Source organism: Myripristis murdjan, chromosome 3 (assembly GCF_902150065.1).
Source record: "Myripristis murdjan chromosome 3, fMyrMur1.1, whole genome shotgun sequence".
NCBI classification, from domain to species: Eukaryota; Metazoa; Chordata; class Actinopteri; order Holocentriformes; family Holocentridae; genus Myripristis; species Myripristis murdjan.
Window position 1 is genome coordinate 12,707,653 of NC_043982.1, and position 24,536 is coordinate 12,732,188.

At 39.4% G+C, this 24,536-nt stretch overlaps 1 protein-coding gene across 4 annotated transcripts in view; it reads left to right on the forward strand.

Annotated features, from left to right (window-relative positions):
• The first annotated feature begins 492 nt into the window (after positions 1-492).
• LOC115379801 (protein diaphanous homolog 3) overlaps positions 493-24,536 on the forward strand; it is a 292,946-nt gene continuing 268,902 nt past the window's right edge. For 2 of the 4 annotated variants that reach the window (XM_030080736.1, XM_030080721.1), the window contains exons 1-3: positions 1,036-1,161; positions 19,947-19,979; positions 21,026-21,211. In XM_030080736.1, the coding sequence (XP_029936596.1) occupies positions 1,036-1,161; positions 19,947-19,979; positions 21,026-21,211 (345 nt within the window). Of the gene's footprint in view, positions 1,162-19,946; positions 19,980-21,025; positions 21,212-24,536 lie in introns of all 4 variants that reach the window. The other 2 variants (XM_030080714.1, XM_030080729.1) reach the window with 2 other exon arrangements.

A 24,536-nucleotide genomic window follows, 5' to 3' on the forward strand; every position in this document is an offset into this window, starting at 1 on the left:
AAAGGTTTTTCTTTTCCTTGTATTGTTTGTATTGGGCTACTTTATTTTGTTGTTTGTTATTTGTTATGTTGTATCATTCATTCACTCACTCACTCACTCACTCACTCACTCACTCACTCACTCACTCATTCATTCATTCGTGCTGTCTTTCATCTTCCCGCGTACCGAGAAGCAGTGTGGACTATGGACATATTGGGCGTGCATACCCCACCCTCCGTGCCTCTGATTGGCTGGCAATCGTTGCCTTAGGTTAGGGTTAGAGTTAGGGTTGGATGAGGGTCAGGTTTAACCAATCAGAGGCAGGGTAGGGGCGGGCGCAGCTCCTTAAACGATCGTACCTAACAGCACCGGTGGACAGAAAGGCAACGTACACCGGCCAATCAATAGCCTTCTACAGTGTAAACAGGCGGCGCTGAACCAATGGGCACGCCAGCCTTGTCATCTCTGGATACTATTGGTTTGATTAAACAGGGAACCATGACAACTTCATGGCGCGGGTCTGTCAAAAATATCAACCGATTAAAATTGTCCAGCCAAGGCGTCCGGCACAACTTAAAATGATTTGTTAGAGCTCACTCGTTCGAAGGAAAGTCTCTGTCAGCCTGCTGAAGAAGAACTCTATTTTCTGTGTCACATTCGGTCCATTAGCGGAACTCCGACGTTACGTGACAATCCATAAATTGGATTAAGTAAAGCCACCCGTGAATGATACCGGGCTAGTTTAGCAAAGTTGCTAGCGAAGGAAACTACTGTGAACGTGGACCAGACGTCACACGTAGCTAACGTTATGGACCCTTCTCTTTGACAGTTTAGCATTATGGTCTGAATTGCTGCGACGTGTTAGCTCTACATTCAAGTTGTCTTGTATGGTAAACTAGGAGGCTAGATAACACTGCAGCTGTCGGTGTTCACTGTTGGAGGTGAGCTGACGTTACTTGTATTGCTAAGCTAACTTGGCTAACAGCTGACAGCTAAAGTTGTCAAAGATATATAGCTTCTGCAACGCAGTCCAGTTTTGGGAAAGTCACCGTCGACATGGACGGTTATAATCAGAGATTTGAGTCAACCGCTGGGCGAGAGGGTAAACTTCAAAAGAAGAAAGCTCCCATTTTTCTCCACGGAGCACCGTCCTATGACGAAGTAGACCGTAAACCCAAGTTTGTAAGTAAAATTTAAAAAATATCATTGTCTTTCTTTGCTTTGTTTTACAGTAGTTAATCATTATCGGCCATAGCATCTAGTGTACATGGGAGAGGGAGGGAACAAGCAGGAGGAGGCTGGAATTTTCCTGCCGCTCTCTCTCTCTCTCTCTCTCTCTCTCTCTCTCTCTCTCTCTGTCATTATTTCCGAGACACACCCGCTATAACTGAATTTAACAGTCTGTCCACAGAAAACTTAATTTGAATTTTGTGACGGTGGATAACAAGCATTGACTCTACTTTGACCTATTGCATTATTATTAATTATTTTAGTTAATTCAAATTATGTCTTTACACCTATTGACAAAATCACCTTGACCATAGTATTTTAGTCTTCTCTGTGTGACCGGTGACCTTGACTGTGAGTTGTTGTGAGGAAATCAAAATGTTAAAATTAGCACAGGGTTTAGTCCTCACACTAATCCTCATGCTACCTACTACCACAAGCCAAATGCCATTGTGTCTGCCCTGGTTTCCTCTGCTGCCTTCCACTCTGTGACACATAGAAACAGTAACATGCTGCAAATTTGTATAAAACTCCTCCCTTAGAAGAATATTGTTCATTTACTGTCACCAAACAAATATACAGTGTTGGCCATAGAGAAAAATTTAGACATCGGATTTAAAAGTCATTTACAATAATAATAGAAAAAGGTTTTGTCTGGAGTGTACCAAATGATGACACGTAAAACTTAAAATGCTGTGACATATTAATCAGTCTTTTCAGTGTTTGCACTCCCTATACATGGAAAGCGCTTACTGTCTCTCTACTGTACCTGTCTAATAATAAAGCAGAAAGGCCCTCAAAATTACCAGTATCTTTCCAAAAAAAAAAATAGTATTGTTTGTCGCCTATCCTTCTGTAATTTTATTGTGACACTTGGGCATGGGCTTACTTTAACCTCTTGCTTTCAAATGTAAATTGGGAAAAAGGTGTTCTTGTGTTTTGTGGAAAGCTGTATTTTTTTTTAAATTTTTTTTTTATTTTATTTTTTTAAATTTTGTCCACTTTCCAAATGTTAAGAAGTGCAGAGGTCTCTTTTGACCACACAAGTGCTTGGCCAGGGTAACATCTAACACAAAACAATTTAGGGACGCTTATGATATGCAAATCAAACAGACTCTGATGTAAAGTCAGACGTATTATACTCTCTGAGGGGTTCTGAGTTGGATCTGAGGGGATCTGAGTTGGATTCATTTTGTTTGAAGTGGTTCAGTGTAGAGTGCGCAAATAATCCTCAATGAATGCTCTGAGTTCATGTGGAAAGATGATGAAATCGATCATAGTGTGAAAACACTGAGTTCCAAAGAGACAGAGGACTGTAAACAGAAAGTAAACTGGGACCTCATCAGAGCTAAAGTGCACCAAAAAAAAAAAAAAAAAACACCTGATGCCTTTTTAAAATGAGAAGACAGAATGGATAAGATACCGTTGTGTTATTTCAGTTATCTTCTGTCTCTCTCCTTCCAGTCTTTCAGTCTATCTAAAGAGGACTGCGTTTAGATTATTTGAAAAGTCTATGTGAAAATAGCTTAGACATAGAGATGGGCTTCACATATTAGTGTCTTTTCACATTTAATTGCAACCAATGGCAAATTTGAGGCTTACTAAATGGAATTGAAGTATGGAATTGGAAAAAAAAAAAAAAAAAAAAAAGTTACCCAACAAATACGTCCTCTTGAGTGGAATGGGTGGGATCTAGCAGGTGAAGCTTGAGATCGATAGGATTGAAATGATGTATGATTTACATGTATCGATGAAAACTGAGGTCTGAAGAGATTGACTTTAGATCAATCCACACATTTGAATTTCTGTATTTTTGTTGTGCAGTTTTTGAGGGCCTTTTCTATATCCTTAATAAAATATGGCTAACATTTCAACACAACTTTGTAACAGTTGATTACATTTGAGCTACTTATGTAGGATTTGGATTTAAAGCCCATTTTCCCTTCAATGACTGTGAGTTTGAAGAAAAAAAAAAATCTTGGTCCCAACACTAAACAAAGACAACAGTATGCCACAGGCACCTTTTCAAAACTGGAGAAAAAAATTTGTCTAGAGGATGTAAAATAAAGTATCTAACAGGAAAAGCATCTTTTTACAACCATATGTGGGACCACACTGCTAATTGTCAGTCACTTTTATTCGTTTGTGTTTTAAATGTCTTCAGCTATAGGCTAAAGAAAGAGCAGCTAAATACTCAGAGGCCATCTTCCCTGTAAGGAAATTTTAAAAGGTTAGCTATCAGAAATACCACATCAAAGTGTACTTAGTTAACGTGCTCTACTCTATCCATATTAGTGGCCACATATCAGATATATGTGATGGTACTGCATGATCATTGTCCCTGGTGGCCCTTTTTCTCTCTTTCTTGCACTCTAATCATTTGCCATTTTCACTGTCTATTACTTAATCAAACATCCAATCAAAAGAAATCTGTAAAAACACATATTTGAAAATTTTCTGACTGTGAAGTGTGTGGTCTTGTGTACTTAGATATGAGCTCAGTAGGTGGCACTACAATACCATGAAGTTTAACTGAAAGAAAGTAGACCAATTGTTATTAAAGACAGCCTTCTGCTCTGTGGCTTGTTTTTCATTGCTGTTAAGAGCATAGCCACAAAATTGGTGCAAAATGGAACAGAAGACATGTAAACATAATGCATGAATGTTGCTTTTGGGATGGTGTTGTTAACAATTTTTCCAGAGCAAGAGTACAGAAAAGGATGAGAGAAGAAAATAGGCATCGGGTGTCACAAATCAGTATTCTCAGCCATAGGTCTGTTGGCTCTCATTCTGGGCTTAGAAAAGGTCATATGTTGTCTTATTAAGATAATGGATGTTTGGGGACTCTATATTACCAATGTACAGATGTGAGGTATCTCCTGCATTCAAGGTGGGGACAGCTGAATTTTAGTCCTAAGATATGTTATCCTGATGTCTGATGGCTGTGTCCAATTACCATGAACAAGACAGAAACAAGTTAATCCTGCTACTGAGTCTGTGATATCATTTGGCACTATGGCCATGCACAACCATAGAATGAGTTCAGCATAACTGAGGCACTTTCTGTAATTCCAGATTCTGTAACAGCTATCAACTCTTCCCTGTCCACCTGCCCAACATATGATCTATTTTCTGGATTGCTCAAGAATTTGCCAATCACAAGGATCCATGTAGTTAGTATATTTACAGGAGGCCAGACACGCCCATTTGTATATTTTCTGCACAAAGCCAAATTTTATGCAGCATTTGGTAGTGTGTACAGCATGTTAGATATAGTGGGACTCTCTATGTAAGTGCTTAATTTCACATCTTAAATGGTATAGACTTAATGTAATGCATATGCAGTTTTAAGCTATATATTTTATTTATGAAGTCATACACAAGGTTTTAAGTCCCTGCACATAGGATATTAGCCATAATATATCAATCTCAAAGTAATTTTGATAACGTTGTATATAGGGCTGTAGCGATACACTAATCTCACGATACGATACGATACACGATATTCAGCTCACAATACGATATATATCACGATATTCGGCCAACAACGCGATTCGATATGGTTTGATACGATTCGATACACTTACATCATTTTCTGAAAGATTTTAAAGGGACAGAGTGATTTTGGTGACATCTTGTGAGTGTTCCATTGACTTGAATTGAATTAATTGAACCGAAAACTGAAAGCATCAATCAATTACACAATATATGGCTCTAACTGGACAGAGAGTCAACAGTTTGCAAATGCTGGACAAAATGAATCAAAGATCTGATGAGAAAATTTGTTTGGCTTGACTCCAATAATTTAATGTTAAATTATTATTATTTTAAAAATGTAAATTACTTATCAAACAGACCTAACAATTCTACTACCAATGAATGAGCAGTGGTATGCCTGTGATAACAGGGATTGAAAAATAAGCCGAAGTGATACCTCTTCTATGAATAGACAAGCTAAGCCAGTGTGCCGCTGTTAGCCAGGGAAAATAGACCAGAGTGGCAACTCTTCGCTTTGTTACACAATCTCTGTCAGTGCGCTGCTGCAGCACACTGACATGGATTGAAGGTGCTGGATTTATATTCGCCGCCTCTCTCCTAAATCTCTTAGCTCTGACTGCATAAACAAGAAGAGAAAGACGTCGGCGTCTGTGTAAAGAGAGTATCTAGACGGGCAACTTGCTAGAAATGCTCTACATCGACACTAGCGGCTGGCTGACCTAATCGCTCTCCTGCAACACCAATGGGGGAAGTGGGCGGCGAGCAGAGTGCCAGACGGAACACGAGGGATTTGAATGGTGTTTAATGTATCGATACTCGCGGCTAAAAAACGATACTTTCTGGGGAAACAAAATATTGATATATATCGCAGAATCGATAAAATTGCTCAGCCTTAGTTATATAATGATTCTGCTGGACTGACTGAGGTCTCTTGGTTTTCATTTCGATGCCCATGTTAACAGATTAGAGCAGCCACACAGCCTGTGAGCAGTGCATCTCAGGTGCAGCTCAAGCCTCACTACAGTGGTGTGTCAGCTAGACTTTTTGCGTGAAGCCTATTTTCTCTGCATGAGACATGCAGTTCTCATCAAAAATAGACAGGGAAAATTATCTGATAGTCACATTGACAGCATACCAGCAACATTACATAACTGACACCTTCCACTATTATTTTAATGTCTTGTGTTTGTAGAATATGTCACAGACACATCTATATCTATATCTATATATCTATACATATATACAGTACAGGCCAAAAGTTTGGACACACCTTCTCATTCAATGCGTTTTCTTTATTTTCATGACTATTTACATTGTAGATTCTAACTGAAGGAATCAAAACTATGAATGAACACGTGGAGTTATGTACTTAACAAAAAAAGGTGAAATAACTGAAAACATGTTTTATATTCTAGTTTCTTCAAAATAGCCACCCTTTGCTCTGATTACTGCTTTGCACACTCTTGGCATTCTCTCGATGAGCTTCAAGAGGTAGTCACCTGAAATGGTTTTCCAACAGTCTTGAAGGAGTTCCCAGAGGTGTTTAGCACTTGTTGGCCCCTTTGCCTTCACTCTGTGGTCCAGCTCACCCCAAACCATCTGGATTGGGTTCAGGTCCAGTCACTGTGGAGGCCAGGTCATCTGCCGCAGCACTCCATCAGTCTCCTTCTTGGTCAAATAGCCCTTACACAGCCTGGAGGTGTGTTTGGGGTCATTGTCCTGTTGAAAAATAAATGATGGTCCAACTAAACGCAAACCAGATGGGATGGCATGTCGCTGCAGGATGCTGTGGTCGCCATGCTGGTTCAGTGTGCCTTCGATTTTGAATAAATCCCCAACAGCGTCACCAGCAAAACACCCCCACACCATCACACCTCCTCTTCCATGCTTCATGGTGGGAACCAGGCATGTGGAATCCATCCGTTCACCTTTTCTGCGTCTCACAAAGACACGGCAGTTGGAACCAAAGATCTCAAATTTGGACTCATCAGACCAAAGCGCAAATTTCCACTGGTCTAATGTCCATTCCTTGTGTTTCTTGGCCCCAACAAATCTCTTCTGCTTGTTGCCTCTCCTTAGCAGTGGTTTCCTAGCAGCTATTTGGCCATGAAGGCCTGATTCACGCAGTCTCCTCTTAATAGTTGTTCTAGAGATGGGTCTGCTGCTAGAACTCTGTGTGGCAGTTATCTGGTCTGTGATCAGACCAGCGGCACTTCCATTTTCTGTCAAAATAAGAGAGCTAGCTAACGTTAGAAAAAAAAAGGGTGTACTGTAATCTTAAATCGACCGACTAATTCTTATTTTGACAGAAAACGGAAGTGTCAGAGGGAACGACTCGCAGCGCGAGCGGTTTGCACTATGTTTGTATGTACAGATATGTTTACCTTATGCCTTACAGTACTTTTGTACTAAAAAATATGTTGGACAGTAACTGTCATCACAATAATGGCCTGGTGCAGATCTGTGTAAAAATAAATAAAGGCCTGCAGTGAATAGCCGCCTGGTTCTTTTAAACGCCTGGGGTTCAAGTTGATTTTGCGTATTAAACGCCCGGGCTATTAATTGGGGAAATACGGTATCTATCTATCTATCTATCTATAGATATAGATATAGATATAGATAGATATGTGTGTATGTATGCACTAAACTATTTTAGCAATTGTTTTGAGAAATGCGGGCTACATGTGCACTGTATGTACAGTAGTCATACCAGAAACCCTGTGGAGGCTTTAATTATATTAATAATTTAACAGCACAGGAAAACTACTGTCATCCACTCTCTCTCTTTCTCTGTCTTTCTCTCTCTCTCTCTGCTGTCTGGATACAACTCTTCACTTTTTGGATGACGCATCATAGCCAATTAACCAAACCTTGTAACAACTTGCAACCGATGTCTGCATGCAAGTTTTTGGGGATGCTGAACTTGCCTTTCTTGGTCCTATGTTGCTATGACCATTCATTCTGCAGATATAAAGTGGCCATTTTTAAAGGAAAGCTCAATGTAGAAAGATAGGGCAGCAGCACCGCAGCAGCACTGCTGAGTCTTTGGACACCACACATACACTACTCACAAAAAGTTAGGGATATTTGGCTTTTGGGTGAAATTTATGTAAAATGTAAAATGTTCACGCTACAGTGATATTACATCATGAAAGTAGGGCATTTAAGTAGAAGCATACACTGGTGATTTCCTCATCTCAAACAATTTCTTGAAACAAAAGCCAACAACAGTGGTGGATATACCACAACAAAAAATGTCAGTGTCAATAACTTGTCATGTGCCCTTGAGTATCAATTACAGCTTGACAATGACGTCTCATGCTGTTCACAAGTCGACTTATTGACTACTGAGGCATGGCATCCCACTCTTCTTGAAGGGCGGCCCTCAGGACATTGAGGTTCTGGGGTACAGAGCTCCTAGCCTCTACACAGCGACTCAGCTGATCCCATAGGTTTTCTATAGGATTCAGGTCTGGAGAAAGTGCAGGCCACTCCATCTGTGGTACCCCAGTCTCCAGCAGCCATTCCCTAATGATACGACCTCGATGAGCTGGAGCATCAAACACTTGATGTGAATTTGCCGTTAAACTCCTTGTTAGAGAACAGCAACTTGTGCAAAAAGTACTGAAACATTGAACAGTTGGACATGTGCATTCAAAAGTTTACAGAAGGTCACATTAAGTTCACCTGTAAAGGTTATAATGCATTATAGGTTCATCCTGAAATTTCACCCGAAAGCCGAATATCCCTAACTTTTTGTGAGTAGTGTATATGAGCTGTTGCCTTTCAGCGAGGCAGCTGTCATACACAGTTAAAGGTAAGGGTGTGAATCACAAGCTTCATCATGATACGATATTATATTGATTCTTCATACAATGATAAGGTATTACAAAGTCTGCCACGATACATTTTCAATTCAGTTCGATTCAGGGGCCTGTGATCGATATCAGGTAAAACCATATTCTCATTAACATATTTAGTTACCTTATGTACATTATGGCAACAAACAAAACAACTAAACTATGATTTCACAAGTTTATTACTAAACTTTCAGACATTTAAATGAAAAACAGTGAAATGGCAGCTGAGATACTCACTGCTCTTTTAGAGTTGTGATTTAGTTTTTGTAGAAGAAAAGCTGGTCAAAGCCGGCGAGAAGTCAGCAGTAGCATCTGGCTTACTTTAACTGTAGCATGAGGATCAATGCTGTGTTTGTTTTTCAGGTCCCTAGCTAAGGTTTGTTGTGTTTCCTGAGTATCTTATCTCGTAACAGAATTGCTAGCGTGTAGCATGTGTTTTGTCAGTCGAAGTAGTACCAGAGGATGTTTTGGTCAGCCCCTTCCCTCAGTGCTGTATCTTTGCTTACACACCTAGTAGGTGAAGCTGTTGCGTAGTGATACAGAAACAAAGTAGTTCCACCCTTTATCAAGCAAAAACAGAGTTGGTAATGAATCCCAAACAAATGTGTTGTGCATCCTTCAAAACATTTGTTCAGCTCTGGGTTGCTGCTTGAAATTGTGTTGTTTACTGGGCCAGATCCACTTCATTAATTTTAAAGGAGAACACTCTGCGTGTAGTGCTCCAAGTTATATTTAGCTGGTTCACCACAGTTATTTCCACATTTTTTCACATGGCCAATAAACTTTTTTATTAGTAAAGAAAAGTTGCATTTCACCGATAATCATGTGTCTTATATCATTTGCAAAGTGGTCTACAGCCAGCATTTTCACTCAGTAATCCATTCAGTAAAGCAAGGAAAAAGCTTATTATAGGAGTTCCCTCACCACTGTGGTCAAAGTGTTCTGGTTTAGAAAAATGAGCATGTCAGTGTGTTCTAGTGACAGTTGGCTTCTCAGTCTGTTGACAATGAGGCCTGCTGTTGAGAAAACACTGTTGTATGGAGCAGCAGGCACAGGGATAGAGCGCCTAATGTTTGCCTAACTGTTAGCCGTGCACAGACTTGTCTTTCCATCACGAAAGCAAAGTAGAGGAAGCCTAAAGTAGAATGACAGAATGGCCATGTGGATTCTCAAAGTGCAAGGTTCAGGTGAGGGATTGAGTTTGAAAATCATTTCCGTAATTCAGGGTTGGAAATTAACTTGCCTGCCATTAGTCTGCCATTGTGGCTGGGGATTGAAAACTTTGCCAAAGCATACAAGATTGCTGCTCACTGCCTTAATACTTATAATGACCTTTATTTAGAACACTATGTTTCGGTCCTTAAACCTTCATCAGATCATCAGGTGAAATTCACAGCTGCCTGCCTATCTTGCTTACAGGGATGGACAATTTTTGGTCTTTTGTGGCTTCAAATCACAGGTTTTTAGTCCCCATAATAATAAAACTATTAGTTCTCTTATTAGCTCTTGAAAGCGTGTTGATGACATGCTGAACAATATATTGTTGGCTTGTCTTCATCTAAACTAACCAAGCATGGGATTCTCCATTGCAGGTTATTCTCTACTTCTCATTTAAAAAAAATATTTTATGGACGTATCGGTGGCTCAGCATATAAAGCACATACCATGTGATACTGAGGCTAAGCCGCTGTGTCCTGAGTTCTAATCCAGACTTTTTGCTGCATGTCATCCCCTCTCTGCTCTGTCTTTCCTGTCTCTCTCCACTGTGGCTGTCTAATGAAGCAGAAATGCCCCCTAAAAAAAACCCAAAACACATTTTATGACCTGCACCTCTTTGGCTTACGACTTCTTGGAGGTGTTCCCTGCAGATCTCTTGTGTTTTAACACCACATTGTTGTTCTGTGTCTCTTTGTTCAAGACTTCAGGTGAAACATACAGACTGGCAATTCTTCCTATGAAATTTGCGAAAGACTAGATCCAGCAAAGGTGTATTGCTGCCCTTCACAGGTCATTTGAAGAGCTGCACTGAATGAGCTCAGTCCTTATGTAGAGTCCAGTGCCAGACTGATTTGTGACATTACACAGTCTGCACTGTGTTGGTAGGTTGAACAAATTCACATAAAGTGGCCCCTATTTGGTGGGTGGCAGGTGCTAATTTCCAACTCTGCTGTAAATCTGTTCCATCTTGGACAAGATGGAACAAATAAGATCGGATCAAACAAATCAGCATTTAACCCCAAAAAGTAATTGGCCTTTATCAGTGCAGTAGTCTGCTGTATTGCCACCTGCCTGTTTTTGTGGAACTCCCTGTTAGTAGCTGACTTACCTGTCCAGGAGACACACTGCAACTTTGTCTTCTGTTTTGAGATCGTTTGCTGTTTTCAGAGCTTTGGCTGTCTTAATCAGTGAAACAGGGGGTGTTGTGCCAGGGGGTGGGATAAAAAAAATCGATTCACTTAAGTATCATGAAATTTTTCTTTCTTTCTTTCTTATTTTTAATGATTTTTAATCAATTTTTGTATTAATCAAAACATCAAATTGCAATACTTGGATAAGTTAAATACTTAAGAATTGTGATGCATATTGAATTGGCACCCAAGTATCATGATAGTATTTAATCGGGAGTTAATCATATCGCCTCAGTCCTAGTGGGGGGCCAGTGAACAAAATTTCAGCATTCTATCTAAAAAAAATCATTTATGTTTACTAGATAACATTGCACTTTTAAACATCAGTTTTTGTAAAAGTTAATTATAGATATTTCAGTGTCTATATGCAAATTTACAAAATTTTTGACACTTTCAGATCTGCCATAATGTGAATGAGCATTTGCGATCATTCACCCTGGTGGCTGCCTTAGTCATACTTACTAACTTATTGATACTTATTTGATACTTATTTTACTTACACATTTGCTTAAAGTTACTTTAATTTGCTTACTTTTACCTGCTTAAATTTAATTATTAACGTACAGGGCTCAAAATACTTTTTCTGTTTTCTGCAAAATTGCAAGTTGTCAACATTTTTTTCTGCAATCTGGAAAAACTTTGTGCAAATACCCAAGCTGTTATTCCTGCCCTACTATAACCTACCTAGCCTGGCAAAACTAACAACAGCATCATACTTTATAGCTACAGCTTACGAATGTAGTTTACATTGTGTGAATTAAAGACCGATTATTTCAAATCTCAAAGAATTTTCTGTAGGGCTGTAGTCTGTTAGTCGACTGGTCGATTTATTGGTCGGTACGTTCTTGGTCGACCAAAATCTGATTGGTCGATTATTTGCCGTGTTAATTTTATCAGGAATAAAGCACTAAGTGCTAATGGGGGTGTTTTCAGAACACCCTGTTTCACAGGTAACAGTCTGTCTTCAGAACACCCCCCTTGTTTTCACAATTTTGGATTAGCCCAACCCACTGGCGGAGACAGATAGGTAGGTCGGTATGTTCTGAATTGAAGAAAAAATTATGCCTGGTTTTCCAACTATTTGCTTAATTAAGAACGTTTAATGAACATTTAGTCCTCTACCATGTCAAAGACATCGTCAGTGTGGCAGCATTTTACCAAAATAGATGGAAAAAAAGTCGAATGCAAACTTTGTAAAAAACAGTTGGCGTATCACAGCTCAACAACCAACATGGCATATCACCTAAAAACGGTAAGCTAACATGTCTGTGTTAGGTTGCTCCGTCAGTTTTGAGTATAAACATATCAGAATTGGCATATTTCAAAGTTTTAGTCTAATCGTTTTATAACTGCAGGCGCACACACCTGCGACGACGGCAGCTTGACATAAACGGAAATCATAGGCTATGATATTCAGGGCCTGAAATTGGCTGCGGGATTGCGGGATTCACGCACACTATCACTGATTCCCGCAAATTCCGATTTGATAATGTGAGCAATTCCGCACACAATTACAGCGATGTGTAATAATGTTAAGTGAACGTTGCATTGGAGCTGAATGCATTACATTGATCAGACTTCCGCTCGCCATAACACAAAACAAAGAAGAAGACGGCCAGACTTGGCGGGCTCTCTCTCCCCTCTCATTCACAAAGCTAAGCGCTCCCTCTGCTGTCGCAGCGTCGCCCTCGCTAGCAAACGAGTAGTTGCCAGATTCAATCTATGGGATCCAATGCTGTTAACTTGAAGAGAATGTAAACATGGACGGAGACGAGACAAAATCAATACCCTTAAACATTGACTGTGACGAAATTAACACTTTTTTGTTGAAAACATTTTTTGTTGACGAAAAAGACGAGACGAAATCTACTTCATTAAATAAAAACTTAATAAAATGGGTCTTTCCTTTTTTTTGTCATAGACTTTTAAATTACAATCCAAAAAGTGCATTCATTGGATGCGCGTTAGTTTTTCTCCCCTTGCGCTGCTGTGTGCTCATGCCGGGGTGTGTGTGTGTGTGTGTGTGTGTGTGTGTGTGTGTGAGAGAGAGAGAGAGAGAATGACTTAGGAGCACACCCACCGGCGCTGTCTGAAGTGTAGCGCAGCGAGAACAAAGTAAAACAGCAGCGCACTGACATAGATTGTGTAACAAAGCGAAGAGTTGCCACTCCGGTCTATTTTCACTGGCTAACAGCAGCACACTGGCTTAGCATGTCTATTCATAGAAGAGGTATCACTTCGGCTTATTTTTCAATCTATGTTATCACATGCATACTACTGCTCATTCATTGGTAGCTGAATTGTTAAGTCTGTTTGATAAGCAAATTACATTTTTAAAATAATAATAATAATTTAACATATTGTTAAATTAAAAAAAAGCCAACATGATGCAAGTCAAAGACTAAAAAAAGACTATTGACTAAAACTAGACTAAACTACTTTGTAATTTAGTCGACTAAACTAGACTAAAATACTTTGGATTTCCTTCGACTAAAACTAGACTAAAATGCCAAGACTGTTCGTCGACTAAAATGTGACTAAACAAAAAAAGAATACAAGTTGACTAAATATGACTAAAAGTAATAAGGGCATTTGACACAAAACTAAGACTAAAACTAAATTGAAAAATAGCCGACAAAATTAACACTTACAAGTTGTGCACCTAGATCCACTGGGTTCTCATCAAACTGGCATGCCATTTTCCAAGGGAACTGATTGGTCAATAGGTGGGGCTTTCATACCTGCTGAGCTCTTATCCTGAACTTAACCTGCTCCGGAGCAGGTGAGGTGTTCAGTGTATGTTACCACGGCAGCATACCCCGATAAAAAGTAAACCACCTTTATGGTACAGAAAACCCAGAGTTAAGCCTGAAGTTAGCTCGCTAAGCCGAAATCCAGCTTTATGGTACAGGCCTCTGAAGGGGAAACCGCTCCGAAAAAAACAACAGAAGAAAGGACGAGTGGAGGCACTAATGGTGGTGCCAGTGAACCTGAAAATGACCCAAATCCCCTGGATCCTCAAACAGGTAGCGCTGGTAACATCACTAAGCAGCCCAGAGACAAGTTTCAGTTTAACTGGCTCAGAATATATCCGTGGCTTGAACATAACAATGGTAAAATGAGCTGCTGATGCAGCAGTAATGACCACTAAAGAAGTAGAAAGAGACATCAAATAAAAGCAGTGTATTAATCTGAGGTACGAATAGGACAATGTACAAACTGCAGTTAAATTTGCAAATAGTACCCCCCCCCCAAAGTGTATAAATCCCCCCTATGTGTAGCATGTAAGGGGGGAATTCCCTCCCATTTTGAAAAATGAAGCAAATTACGGGAGATTCCCGGGAGAAAAGACAAAACGGGAGCGCGGCAGGATATGAGTCTAAAATATGGGAGAAACCTGGGAAAAACGGGAGTGTTGGCAGCTACCCCCCACAATATGACTTGTTTCCTTCACTGTAAAATTAGAGATTAGCGGGAGAAATTACTGACCGGGAGCATTGCGGGAGATAGGGTTAAAAATCGGGAGTCTCCCGCGTGAATCAGGAGAGTTGGTAAGTATGGTCATTCAGTGCAAAATAATAAGGTCAAAAACGATTTAATATACTGCAAATACTTGTTGTTTATGTTTATTTATAATTCATTTAGGCGGAAAAAGCTACCAGGTAGGCTACTGTCCAGTTAATTAATCTAAAAATAGTATTTTTTTTTTTTTTTTTTTTTTTAGTCGACTTTTGGTCGAGATTTCAGGACTTTAGTCGACCAAGATTTTCTCTGGTTGACTACAGCCCTAATTTTCTGATCATTCCATGTTCTAAATAAACACTGATGCTCTAAAACAATATTGGTCTGCTACTGACTGAATCAACATGATATGTTAACTGAAACAAAAACAGAATTAGTCTGTATGCACAGGGCTTTATTGCTCACCCTTTGAAACAAAGATTTGAGTTGCATTATCTTCTAGACAGAAAGGACAATATGGACGGCTGTTTGCGTTTGGCCATGTTGTTTGCTGGAAAGTTTTCCAGGCCGCACTGGTTTTTGGAAATTAGGGACTTTGTTTTCTTGCCACGAGATTCCGAAAGGCTCCGATGTTCGCTGACATCATTGCATTTACGTAAAGTGTAGTGGCTTCTTCCATATTTGGTGTGCTGACTATCTAAGTGTCACATGACTCATCAGCATACCGGGAAGGAGAGCTGCTCGTTCCCAGGGAGTTTTACAACACGGAGGTTAACAGAGCGTTACCTGTGTCTGCTGCACCAAATACTTTACGGGTATTCTCAGATTTTATTAAGAAGAAATCACACTGAAAACTGTTTATAACCATCTTTATTCATCATTTGACCTATTACAAGCCAGATTGGGTGGAAAAGGACAAGATTACCTGGATTTCTTTTGCCTACACAATTGCTTTTATTTTTTTCTGGAATCTAGAAAATTTTTCTGCAGGTTGCAGGTGGGTATTTCGAGCCCTGACTTACTTATTCAGTATTTCCTGCATATGTTATACTTGGGTGCCCTGCTCAGGTACATTAACATAGTTAAAGTATAATAATAATATAATACTATAATAATAATATAATAATTTGAGCCATTCAGGCCCTCCTATTAATGTATTAAATTGTGGTCACAGTTTTGTGGTCACCAATACCATTTAACTAGCACTTTCAACAAAGCCCAGGAAGGTGGCCCCATGACATGCTGATGAAAACTCTGGCATGTTTTTTTGTTTTGTTACGCATGGTGGCACACACCTCTCCAAAATCACATGAACTCCTTTATTAATGTTATGCATAATTGTTTCACACAGAATTAAATAATTCAAGCTGTAGAAACAGCTACTTGTAGATCATAGTAAGATTTTTAAAATTGATTTAGACAATAACATTACCACAGTACTGGCAACACTATTGGGAGTATCACTAAAGCTGAGTCTGCACTGGGATCGATTAAGGACTGTCTCTTACCAGTATCTATGCTTCACAGCTGCTTGTAGGATGTATGACAGGCTTCTGTTATGATTTATCAAATTTCTATAGCTACGTGAAGGCAGCAGAGCCGGTATATTATTCAATAGTTTGAGGGCAGCTATGTGCATTTCCAAAATGCTCCTTGCAATTACATACAGGTTCTCCAACATGAATGAATCTTATACAACCAGCATCAGCCTCTTGCACATGTACACAGGCCTTTTTTTTGTAGCTCCAAAATTTGCCGAGTTGCCGAGGAGGAACTGCCTGCATTCTCTCCTTTGCAGTGGGTTTCCAAAAATAGCGCCTAAAGGATTATGCTGTGATTTCCAGTTGAGAAAGGCCGATGGAGTGCTGAACACTTTGTAGTAAAGCAGAAGTGAGGCTGTAATTGTTTTGGCTGTTACACATGATTGTTCTTGCAAATGATACAGGCATGCTTTAGTATGTTTTTTTTTTTTTTTTTTTAAATCCAGTTTCCAAAGTTCTCTCAAAATAATAAAAGTGATCCTTATTTACAATTATCATGAGCAGTCACAATTATGAAGAGCTGTCAGTTGATGGAAAAAAGTTTCATTACAGTACCACGCTGACCAAGACATTGCACTATGATATGAATGACACTATGACTTGATACTAATGCAAGTCCCTTTCATGACTGCTTGCAGTCCTGGTTTTGATTAGATTAGCACAGGCTCACATTAAGAAAAAAAAAAAAAAGAAACGCTATGGGCACCCTGGTGGCTCACCAGCTAGAGCGTTTACCATGTTTCAAGGTATCGAGGTTACCATAGTGGCCTGGTTTTGATTCCAAGCAGGGCCCTTTGCTGTATGTCATCCCCTCTCTCTCCTCTGCCTTTACTGTGTCGCTCTATTATCGCTGTATTGAGAAAGCAGAAATGCCAAACAAAAAGCTAATCTTAAAAAAGCTATCTGTAAGCTGTGTGATAAAACATATCCCCACTTATCCCTCCAAGCTAATCGTATCCTGCACACACACACAGACACACACACAGATACGCACACACACACACACACACACACACACACACACGACCACACTGACTCATAAAGACATCACATTTAAACCAAAGTGGTACCAATTAAATATGTCAAATGCACCCTGTGACAAAAACTCAAATTTAATACATTACATGGAAATTGGGAGAACAGGTGTTCCTATTAGTTTGTTACATTGTGCCTCTATCCTTCAGGACAGCATAGTCCAGCTGCAGAGCTATCACCTATCCCATCTGGCTACACTGAGATGGACCTGTGGGACTGTTCTAATCAGTGGTGAAGAACCACAACATGCTGCATGGGTCTACTGAGCCAACACAGATTACCTCCAATTAGACAGTAGCAGAGATATTTCTCTGTTGGCCCTGCACCCTGATGAACTGACTGAACTGATAGGAGTGATGGTGGAGGGAAGGGGAGATTAGCGAAGGTGAGGGGTCAGGTTGGCTGGCTTGTGGTTGCCAGACACTGACAGAACATCTCAGGTGATAATAGCAAGCTCCTGGTAATATCTTTTCCTCTCTTTCTTCTAAGCTCTTATACGTCCTCCTGCAGCTAGAGTACAGTGATGGCTTTCATGTAGTCTTGTGCTGTGTAAATTTCACACAAAAATTCAGCAGTGCTGACTGTGTTGGTCAAAATGCTAAAAAGAGGTGTCAGGCAGTTAAAAGGTAAAATTTTGTGTGAGCTGTTCATTTTTTCTTGGGATTTTTTTTTTTTTAAACATTTTTGATTAGAAAAAGAAAAAAGAAAAATAGCACCGGATACCCTAAGCCACCATTTTACCTCGAGGGGCCTAATATGGCTCAAACACATGACAATAAATTGTGCAGCTGAACTGGCAGTCTGCAGGAGTACAATCAAGCTGTATCTTGCCCATGACAGGGACAAGATGATCTGTAGCCCCTCAGATCCTCACCTTGATCTTATCTGCCATCATGACCGCAGCTCGTTGACTGGCCATAACGCAAACACAAAGTGTGTTACATTTTTGCATGATAAGTGTGTGTCTCTCTCTTACACGCACTATTTAATCCATATAGAAAAGGGTAAGAATAAAAGGATAATTGGTGGCAAAATTAATTTAGTCAGCTTTGTTGCAAATAGATGCCTATTCTACAGCACAAATTGTCAGGACGTGGGCCTATGTGACAAAATTTGACAGCCACACCTTTCTTTCAGTAATTATGCATCCAATTATCTTGACATGTATAGGTCTGAGAATATGCACATATTTCTTTTTCACTGGATAGATTAGCCAGTCGTTGAATTGATCAGAGAGGAGACAGTTATTTCTTCTAGGCACTTGGTAGATTCTCTTTATTATCTCTCACTTTGACTATCGGTTTCTTTTCTGCCACATCTTGGACAAAACTGCAGAATGCTAATCTCACAAAACTCATTAGCGGTACAGCTCATTGACAGCTTGACGTGTTTTATTCCAGGCTTGTGAATTTTATGTTAATTAAAGACTGGTGTGTATTGATTGACGTCTCTGGGGGTTTCGTGCTCTGCTGTAATGTTTGAGGGAAACTTAACATAACCTTTCCTTGTCAAGTTTTTTTTTCTGGGGTGGATGGAAAATTTTCTTTTCCCCACACTGCATTTTGCATTGACAGCCTTCTGAGATGTAATGTGTTAATGAGTTCATTTTCAGCTTTCTATTGGTGGTGAGCTGGAGGGACTGTCCGTACTTAGATTACCACTCACGTCATAACCACAGCATCACTATATTGCTAAAGATAAAGTTGATAATGGAAAGACTTTATTGACTATAACACAACAAAAGAAAACAAACAAACAAACAACCAAACTGAAAACTATTAGTTTGACCTTAGATGGTCTGCAAAGTATAATTGTCTCATCTAGGTTATGTGCTTATCCTAGAGGTTATTCCCAACAGTTTTAATTTCAGAGATGTCTAGAGACTTGTCCTGCAGTTAACAGTTTAACACACTGTCACTGTCACACTGTCAATTACAGCACTGGATTCCCCAAAACATTTCTCTTTCATAAATAAGTTTTTGGCAGCTGTCAAAGCAGTTTTCTTGGTAGCACTGTTAGTTTTAATAACAGTCACTATTGGAATGAATTATATTATGTTCTCAATTAATAACAGATATACAGTGATCCTATTTTGAGATGAGTACACAAGTATCATCCACCACTTGCGACAGTGTAGCACACTGTTTGAAAGCAAGCATTACTTCACTGCTTATGTAGTCAAACAACTAATTGTAATGGTTTCAGTGCAAGGGTTTGAAGTGGTGGCAGCTAATTGTAATACTACTGATTTAATCAGGCACTTGAAGAAACAACATTTGAAGCAGTACAAGTTGTCACTGATAGTAGCTTAGGAGTTGATGCCCAAGCTGCAAACATTAGACGATGCACTGAGAAAAGCACGATTAATTTAATGACCAAAGGATCACCACACAACAAACAAGTGCGGACAGCGGTGGCAGACTGCCAAAACTTCAATACCTTTACCAGCTGGATTGCTACACATAGGAATCTGACATTAAAATATGAGCACAGTAGTCTGACCCCACATCGTAACCCAAAACACAGTCAGACATCTTGTATAGCAAGTATGAGCTGTCCATCACCACACAGCAAACATGGATAGTGAAATGCAGTTTGCTGTATTTCAATAACTGTTTCAGTGTTCACAGCCCAACTAGTCCAAATAGTACCAAAAAAAGGAAGTCCTGAACTGGTTATTTTCTGTTGACTCTAGACTGTAGGCTATAGTAGAACCCTTCTTCTGTCTCGGTTAGGAGGGCCAGTGAACAAAAAAACCCCAAAACAAAACACTAATAAGATGTTTAAGATTAGATGCTAGAGATGGGGTCTGGCAGTTGTAGTTTAGCTATTTATAATGGGTCAAACCATAACAGTGTGGTAGCTTTTTTATTTTATGTATGATGTAGTCTTATTATATATCCTGATTATTTCTCTTTTCTGTTCCCCACCTGTAGCACATACACTTTAGAAACCTCACGGATGATGTGGTAAGATTTTATGTGCATAACAATGTTGTGTCTCTTCTCTTGGTTTTCAGACTGTCTCTGTAATATATAACATAACCTTTCTTTTAACATTTTATTAAAACTGCACTAAACGATTTCAGAACCTATTAACAAGCCTGAAACTAACCTGTGTGTTACAGAGACTTTTCTAACCCCAGTTATATAAAACACTAACAAGTTGCTAGACCCACCCATTTTGTGGTTTTTCACCTTTTTAATTTTTGTCAAATTGTGGCCTGGAATGTAGATCCACCCACTCCTCGTCCTACCGTATAAAACTAGTGTTTTCCCCCTCACTTCATCGCCCTGAGGAAAACAACATTCAGCTTCATTAAAAGTGTCTCTGAAACTGCACATTCTGCAGATAAACATATCCAAATTTCAGATCAGTTGCATTAGTGCCTCTGTTGCTGCAATCAGTACTGCGACCACAGGAAAAAAAAAAAAGGTTGTTTACCTTGTCATTGAAAGTTTCTGTGGCAGGGATATGAGTTGCAAGGGCTAAGGTGTTGACAGTTTTGTTGGATTTTTTTCTGTCCCATGACTGTCGTGTTTGAGAAAGTTCTAACTTATAATTTCTTGGTGATTTGTAGCAGATGTGTACATCTTGTGTTGTTATAGAAAAATACCTCATGTCTTGTTGAAGATTTAAAATATTAAAATAATTTTAGTAGGAACACATTTGGTGTCATTTCAAAAGAGTAAAAAAAACAAAAAAAAAAACAATGCCAAACGACAGCTGACAGCTACAATAATGCTATGGTAGAGTTAGCTATGAAGTAGCATTACTGTTATGGTAGCCAGCTAATAATGCTGATTATTTGTCTTGCCAGTTTTTCCAAACACTTCATCATTCTTTAAAAGAACAAATTTAGTCATGGTTTAGTTCTCATATGAATGCAGATGCAGTCTAAATTCAGGGCAAGAATATTTTGAAGCGGCTTCCGGTAGCCGAATTTTGAGGAGAATGATATTTTGAGCGGGACTGTGTTCTCTATTGTAAGTGTGTTATTTTTTTGTCTCCATAGCTGGACAGATTTGCCAGTATTCGGATTCCTGGCAGTAAAAAGGAGCGTCCACAGCTATCGCACCCCAAACACAACCCCAGTGACTGGTCCATTTCTTCTGCCTCATCTACCTCAGCGGGGTTCGAGGACCTCTCATCCAAGATCACCTCAGAGAAAGAGATCTTGGCTCTATTTGAGAAGATGATGGTATGTTTTGTAACCATACAGTATGATCAAAGTTTGTTTGTCTCAAAAATGAATATAGTAGCTTCACATGTAAAAAAACAGTGTGGTTGTCAAAGTTAACGTAATAGCACATGTTTAATTTTATGATCTTAATGCGTTATTTAAAAAAATGATGCTTTGAACCACTTCGAACTTTTAAGCCAACTCGATGTCATGTATGACCACTGTTTGGAGTAATGTGCTACTGTAACAAAATTGACTTTTCTGGTAAGACAGAACCTTATGTTTTAATTTTCTGTAATCACATTATAGTCACTTTTCTCATAACAAGCAGAGGCATATTTATGGCTGTTTATCTGTACAGCAGGACCATAGTCTGTTACTTAGGCCTAATGTTTAGATCATTGTCAGGAATTAATGACACACACACACACACACACAAACACACACACACAGATATTTTCAGCAAAAGTGGCCCTCAAATAATAAGATATTGCCATTGGCCCTTAACATTAGTTGTGTTGGGCTTGCACTTTATGTAAATACAGTACACCACAGTAAAAACCCATAAATAGAATAAAAACTAGATTCGGATGAAATCAGGAAAGACGGTGCAATAAAAGTTCATTTTAAGCTCAGAGTTAAAAGAAGCCACTGACTCAGCCTGCCATATTTCCTTGGGCAGGGTATTCTAGACCCTCAGGGCTGTTATTTCAAAATGTAGTCCCCCTTAGTTTTCAGCTGAGAGTCTGGAGCAGAGAGAATGCCCCTGTCCCAGGATCTCAAAGTGCAAGCAGGAACATATGGTGATAAAAGATCTGAGATATACTGAAGAGTCAGACCATGTCGTGCCTTGTATGTAATTACCTTAAAATCACTTCTAAAACATACTAGAAGTCAGTGTAAAGAGTAGGGGTGTTCCAAAAAATCGATTCACATAAGAATCACGATTCTCATTTACTACGATTCAGAATCGATATAAAATGTCCCAAAATCGATTTTAAAAATTAAAAAAATAAAAATAAATCCGCTGCCTGTCAGCTTCCATGTAACTACACGGGATGCGTGCGACGTCCTGACGTCACCACGCAGCCGGTTCTGGAACTCAGGCTTGCGCGGGACACACAAAAACAAAGATGGAGGAAATTCAACCAGCCCTGTCCTCGTTGAAGGCAAAGATTTGGACTCATTTAAGTTTTTACCGAATACCCGGAAAGACCGAGCTTGACATGAGCTTTGCAGTCTGCAAGGTTTCCAAAATGAAGATTAAGCACTTCGGGAACACCACAAATGCGCGGGCTCACATCACCACGCATTACCCAGAGTTAAGGGACACGGTGCAGTCAGCCACCAGCGGCAGACCAACGCACACTGCAGTGCTTCAACAAACTCTCTGCCAACTCCGATGGGCCAAAAAAATAACCAGGTCTATCGCCTGCTTCATCGCCAAAGACTTACGGCCTACAGTGTGGTGGAGAACGAGGGGTTTATCTGCATGTTGCAGACAGCGGAGCCAATGTATGCTATACCATCCCGTAAGTTTTTCACTGAGACAGCTGTGCCACAGCTTTACCAAGAGACTAAAAGAAAAGTCACCTGGAACATTTGGAGGGTCTGGATTCAGTAGTTGATTGATAGTCATAATTGAAAACCTTGGATTATGCTGATTCTCTAATATGAGATTTGAGAAGAAATTTGGCAAATTCTTGTCTACTTAACTGCTGGCTGAGACAAAGCAGCCCCTCCTCCCTCTGACAGCGGGACCTCCAGGCAGTGAATGACTGATACTGACTGATGTCTGTCTTCTTCAACTTCACTCAGTATTATGACCTAAGAATTATTCATTTTGACATTTTAGATTTGTTTAAAGGGGGATATTGAGTTTATATAGGGACTTTGCTTTTATAAACATTACTATTGCTGCTGTAGAAACATTTAGTTATATTTTAAATATAAATAAATTTTAATCTGTTTTGAATTTTTGCTTGTTAAAAATTATGTTTTTAAAAAGCAGTTATTTAGTAATAAAAAACCAAACAAAAATAGATTTTAGCTAAAAAATGAACCAATAAGGAGTACCAATAAGAGTAGTAAGATCTATTAAAATCTTTAAAATATCTCTAATCACCACAGAGAACAACCTTGTTGTAATTATCACAAGACTAGATAAAAAATCAGGGAACCCTGATAAAAATCCACAATTTGATTTTGGGAGACAGTAAATTAAAACCACAAAGATGGGTTGTGAACCATTGAACTTGAATGTTAGCACCTCAAAGGAGGAAACCTGACGGCAGATGAGTGAATACATTTACAATTTTTTGGTACACAATCATCTTTCCTGTCTAGTAAAAAAGGTTGCAAAATAAATTCACTTTTCTCTCATTTCACATGTAAAATCGGACTCTACTAGAAGCCGGAAGCTCACCTCTACCAAGGAGGTGAGCTTCCGGCTGTGGGTTATGTGTTCACTCCTGTCCGTCTGTCCATAAATCGGTCAGCAGGATAACTCAAAAACTGCCAAACATATTAACAGGATGCTTGGTGGGAATGTTGGTCATGGCCCAGCAAAGAAGTGATTAACTTATCATGCCAATTGTGGCAATTGTGGCTTAGCACAAACAGGACAGTAGTTTGCAAGCTCATCCATGTAACAAATCGTAACCCAGTAGGGATGTTTTTGATGGATCAAAGCAATAATGACAAACTTTCCTGCTGATTGTCCTGCGAGAACAGCATTGATGAAGGGGAGATTGATTGTTCAATTGAAAATCTTTTGGTTAACTACATTATTTAGAATGCCGATACATTTTTGAAAAGATCTCATTACTTGGTCCGATTAAATTTAGACAACTCACAGTAAATCCAGTAAAGGCATATAGATTGATTTGATCAACATTATATGTACATGACACTGACAAATACTTAATTCTTTCTCTGTTGGATACAGTTAGAGTTGGTGAGATCCCGGTGATGAAGGCCCTTATTTTTGTTAGGCCTCAATGGAGGCAGTATAATAGGAACAATAATGCACTGCACACTTATGCCCCTTTTCCACCAGAAAAAACCTGGTGCTAGTTCAGAGCTGGTGCTATAGCCGGTGCTTAACTGGTGCCAACGAAGAACCGGCTTGCTTTTCCACCGGTCAAGAGCAAAGTGGAGCCAATTCAGAGCCACGTCATGACGTCATCGGAAAACGTGATGACTTGGGTGCACGAGACGCTCGCTCAGAATCACAATAACCATCATGAATGAATGAATGAATGAATGAATGATACTTTATTAATCCTTTGCAGGAAATTACATTGTCACAGCAGCTTCATCACTTCAACACACATAAAACTGC